This window comes from Lactuca saligna, chromosome 4, assembly GCF_052625555.1.
Source record: "Lactuca saligna cultivar CGN05327 chromosome 4, ASM5262555v1, whole genome shotgun sequence".
Lineage (NCBI taxonomy): Eukaryota > Viridiplantae > Streptophyta > Magnoliopsida > Asterales > Asteraceae > Lactuca > Lactuca saligna.
This window is the reverse complement of record NC_136420.1, coordinates 273,894,219-273,898,857: the sequence shown is the minus strand read 5'-3', so window position 1 is coordinate 273,898,857 and position 4,639 is coordinate 273,894,219. Positions and strand designations below refer to the sequence as shown.

General features: G+C 35.7%; 1 protein-coding gene across 1 annotated transcript; it reads right to left on the bottom strand.

Moving 5' to 3' along the window:
* Positions 1–224: 224 nt before the first annotated feature.
* Positions 225–1,435, bottom strand: LOC145039145 (WEB family protein At3g51220-like). The gene is made up of 2 exons (XM_078987259.1): positions 1,187–1,435; positions 225–880 (listed from the first exon to the last, which is right to left on the bottom strand). Exons 1-2 carry the CDS (start codon positions 1,328–1,330, stop codon positions 359–361), a joined length of 666 nt encoding a protein of 221 aa, XP_078843385.1. The 5' UTR covers positions 1,331–1,435; the 3' UTR covers positions 225–358.
* Between the last annotated feature and the right edge of the window lie 3,204 nt (positions 1,436–4,639).

Here is a 4,639-nt window from a genome sequence, read left to right as displayed (position 1 = left end):
TAAAATAAGCGGTGCAATTCTATTTTTCTTCTTTTTCTCCGGTATGTTAAATATGTTGTACATCACAACATGTTCGTTCGATATTGAGTTGAAAATACAAAAATGTCTTGTATTAATCATCTTAAGTTCTTAACTCATCATTATAGGCAACTAAACAAGCCTAACATTTGGCAACAAATGAAAGATCATTTTATTTCCTAAGCAATATTTGAAATATAACTTGTTTAATTCGGGTACCTCATTTCATCTCATAATCCTCAATTGGTGGGTCTCCGTTCATATATATAGGACCCATCATAACGTGTTGATCAAAATCAAAATTAATCGACTTTGAATTAGTCAGAAGAACCACGTTTTTTCATTTAAAAGATTTCGGTGTTCTTGTAGATTGACCACCTTTTTTTCTTGAGAAAATCCCACTAAGTGAAGGAATTAAGGTTTTCTTTTGGGCTTTCTTCTTGAGAGAAGGGCTTGTTTCCTGCTTTTTGGGTGCTTCAATCATCACTTTGGTTAAAGAAGGGGGACTAGCAAACTTCACTGACCTGTTATTTTCAAACCCCAAGTAATTATCATCATCGCTACTTCCTTCAATCTCCGGATGATTTACTTCCGCTCTTTCAATGAATTTGATCTCTTCTATCTCCTTATCAACAGGCGAAAGCTGTTTTGGATGAAATGTTTCTTTTCTCGACTTCAATTGTTTGAGTTCAGACTTGGTCTCTTCTAGCTCTTGTTTGAGCGATGCGAGGTAATAAGCCATGCATGTGTCCTCCTCTTTCGCTTTTTCTAGGGTTTGTTTCGTCTCTTCAAGCTCCGCTGCTATGGCTCCAACTTTTGTTTGGTATTGGTTGACATTGCTTTGATCAACAAAGCTCTCAGCCTGCGAAGGTCACTCGTAGAAATGACCAATTGACCATAAACACATATGAACATATTCGTCCTTCGAATTTGAATAACTTTAGCATCAAAATCCATTCGTTGATTTAATTACAAGTAAATAACGATGTAGTGGACATACATGCATAGGCTCGCAAGATATACATGCATGTGAAAAGTTGATAGGTTTATTTAATAAGGTTATAGCCATGCAAATGTACATGGCATGTAATGCATAATAATGTACAATCAACTATAGCAAATTAAATATGAAGCACGAAAATAAGAAATACAAATTAAAGAAGTAAACCTGTTTGATCTGCTGGCCGGCATAGACCTCTCCGGCCAAAACTTTTTCTCCGAACAATATGACAGCCTCTTTAACGGACTTGAATGGTCTCCGCATATCAATCTCAATATTCCCTCTCACTACCAAACCTTCCTCCATCTCCATCGATCTTTTTCAAAACCCTAATTTTCAAACCACATGTACATGCATGCACAAACAAGAACACATTGAATTTAATGTGTAATGAAGATTGTAATGATATAATAGAGTGTGAGAGAGAGTTGAATAAAAAGAGGGTAAGTATCTTTGCGTTCACTTCACTATATAGAATTCTGTTAATGGAGGGTGATGTTTTTAGTTTGGTGGTTGTACCGTCTTTATCTTTTATTAATCCTTTAATTTCAACCATATATACCGGTTTTTAATGTATTATAAACAAATCGTATTATATTTTAAAAAAATTCATGTACTTTTTATGTTCTACGTACTAATTAATGGATATTTAACTTAGTCTTCTTTAATTAGTTAAGAAGCAAATGAGCAATCTTGCAAACCAAGATATTTTTCTATGCAGTTCAAGAGTATTTTTATGATAACGTATGTCTGAATAAATAATCGAAAATATTTCTGAATGGGAAATAACTGAATTGAAAGAGAGATCAATTGTAGCTGAGTTTGGAGGGATACCCCACTCGACACTCGGTATTTATTATTGTCTAGTCTTGTGATTTTGACCCTCCTCCTATCACCACTTGAATTTTCTCCCATAACCATTAGTGTTTTTGTCTAGATTTAGGTGAATTTTGTCTTTTGGGCTAACTGCTTTAAATATGATTACTTTGTTTTTGTATATTTCAATTATATTTTTTTCACAGTGCTGGATGATTATATGATATGATAAATACGTATGTTAATTATCATGCCTTGATTTGAAACCATTTGAAATTATTCGTTCAACACAAATCTTCAAGCACATCTAGGATACCTCAATTTTGAACTGGACCATGTTCGTCCCAAACCATAACAATCGAATCTAATATTTGTTATTGTTTTCTGAAATCATGAGCGAAACTATGAAAGATATGACTTTTAAGTTGGACAGGCTAGAGAAGTTCTAACGAAACAACTTCCGTCATTGGCCGGAGAAGATGCACTTTCTTCCAACCAATCTAAAGGTCATTCATGTTTTAAGTAAGCTTGGCCCAGAAGCCCATGAAGAGGAAACTATAGAACAAACTAGACGCCGCTATAAATGGGAGAATGATGACTATATCAATAAAGACCACATTCTTATAGGTATGTGATAGCGTATCCCTGAAGATACATAAGTGACGACGATAGATCGATCCACAAAAAGCAACATAGTTTGTCTCATTGTCAAGCAGTTATCGAGACATATGTCTTGACGACTAGCTTCACCATTTGGCGGTCGACCCAGACTCCAAAAGAACAAGCCATCCAAGAAAAAACGATAGTCTCGCTCAAAATGTGTCATCCGGTAGGGCAACGGGGGCAGATGTCGGTGCAGGGTAGTGTCCATGCCACTACCGATATTCTTTCTGAACCAATCACCTTCCGCAATGATCTTCCAAAGGCCAATCACCTTCCGCAATGATCTTCCAAAGGCCAATTGGACAAATATAGACAACTGTGTTCTAACAAAACCTTTTTGGTAGTCCCCACTCCAGGTGGCCTTAACCTTAACTATATAGGGACCAACATTGCTCAAGTATATGGATCGTCTCACTCACATTAAATACCCTAATACATTACTCTGATCATCATCTAACTAGATTGTCGGAGCGTTATCGTGGGACTTCCTCTCGGGAATTGAGTGGCGTTGTTTCTCTTCTAGTGTGTGATTATAGATCCCAACGTTAGTGATCTCAATGGATCTCCCCCCCCCCCCTCCCCCCCCCCCACACACACACACATATATATATATATATATATATATATATATATATATATATATATATATATATATATATATATATATATATATATATATAATGCATCCACAATTCAGATATAGACTCATTATAGATGCTGGAGTTTGTTTTTGTACATGTATAGAATTGAAATAGTAGTTACATGTAGTTTGGTTACTCATGCGAGTTGAAATAGGATTGTGTGAGGTAGGAACGTTATTGCTGAAATGCATAAGTGTCGACACATAAATTAAGTAAATAATACTTAATAAATATTCCGACACAACTTTTTTTATAAACTTATATTTACTAAGTTAATTATATAAACGAACACTTTTACTTGTATATGATTACAAGAATGTAATGATTTATCTTTATACCCTGTAGTCGAAAAAGTAATTCTATTTTATATAATTTGATATCGAAACTTATTTGTATAAAATATACTTATCGATATAAAAGTACACAAAGTCAAAAACTTGTGTACTCACCAACAATTTTTGTTTACGTATTTTAAACGCATGTATTCTCAAGAACTTAGAAGCTAGGGTTTATAGCATGCGATTCATGGAAAATCTACTTATTTACCTTTTTTATTGGTTTATACGTTCATGCCTTTATGTCATTTTGATTTATGTTTCGCTGAACTAGTATTTGTACTATCATATTTTCACAGTTCAAAATGATGTAACTTTTGAATCAAGATTAAATGAAGAATGTAATATTCTCTAATTCTTGTACTCTTCATCATATGTATGTTAATTGTGATCTCATGTGTACGTCGCAACCTAGATACTTCCTCCGACGACCGGGGGTGTGACACTTATCATACAATTCTCTTCTACCATGCTCCTGCACCGCTAGAAGTCTCAAATAAAACCATTGGCTGCCTCGCATATGCAAGTCATACTGTAGCACCTAAGTTTCCAGGTATGGATCCACCCTATTATCCTATTTAATTAAGACCAAAAGGGGGAAAGGGGATTGTGAGTATGATGGGCGTACATTAGGTACGCACGGTGTACTCCGTGCATGCACGCCATCGGGGGTGATCTCGATGTACGCTGGGTGTACCCATGTGTACGTTGGGCGTAATGAAGCTAGGGGGAAACCCGAATTTTTAGGGTTTTCACCCTATTTAAGTACCTTAAGTCCCTCAAGTCCATTACCCTTTCAGCCCCCATTTCCGTTTTAGTGCCTTAAGTCCCTCAAGTCCATTACCCTTTGAGCTTACCTTGAGTGTTTGGGTGTTCTTTGGTGGTTTTAAAGAAGAAGAAGGTCTAGGAAGAAGCAAAAGAGAAGAAGAAGCTTGTAGATCCAGAGTTTGTACACCATTTCTAACCCATTAAAAGTATAAAGTCTGAACCTTGATCATTCTAAGCTTAGATCTAGGTTTATAGTAGATTTTAGCATCTTTTGGTCCCATAACTTGGTTTCTTGGACTATAATCTACTGCGGGCTATTTGAGCTGTATTTTTGATCTCTTGGAAGTGTTTGGAGTCTTAAAAATTGCATCTTGGAGGTTAAGACTCAACCATGCATG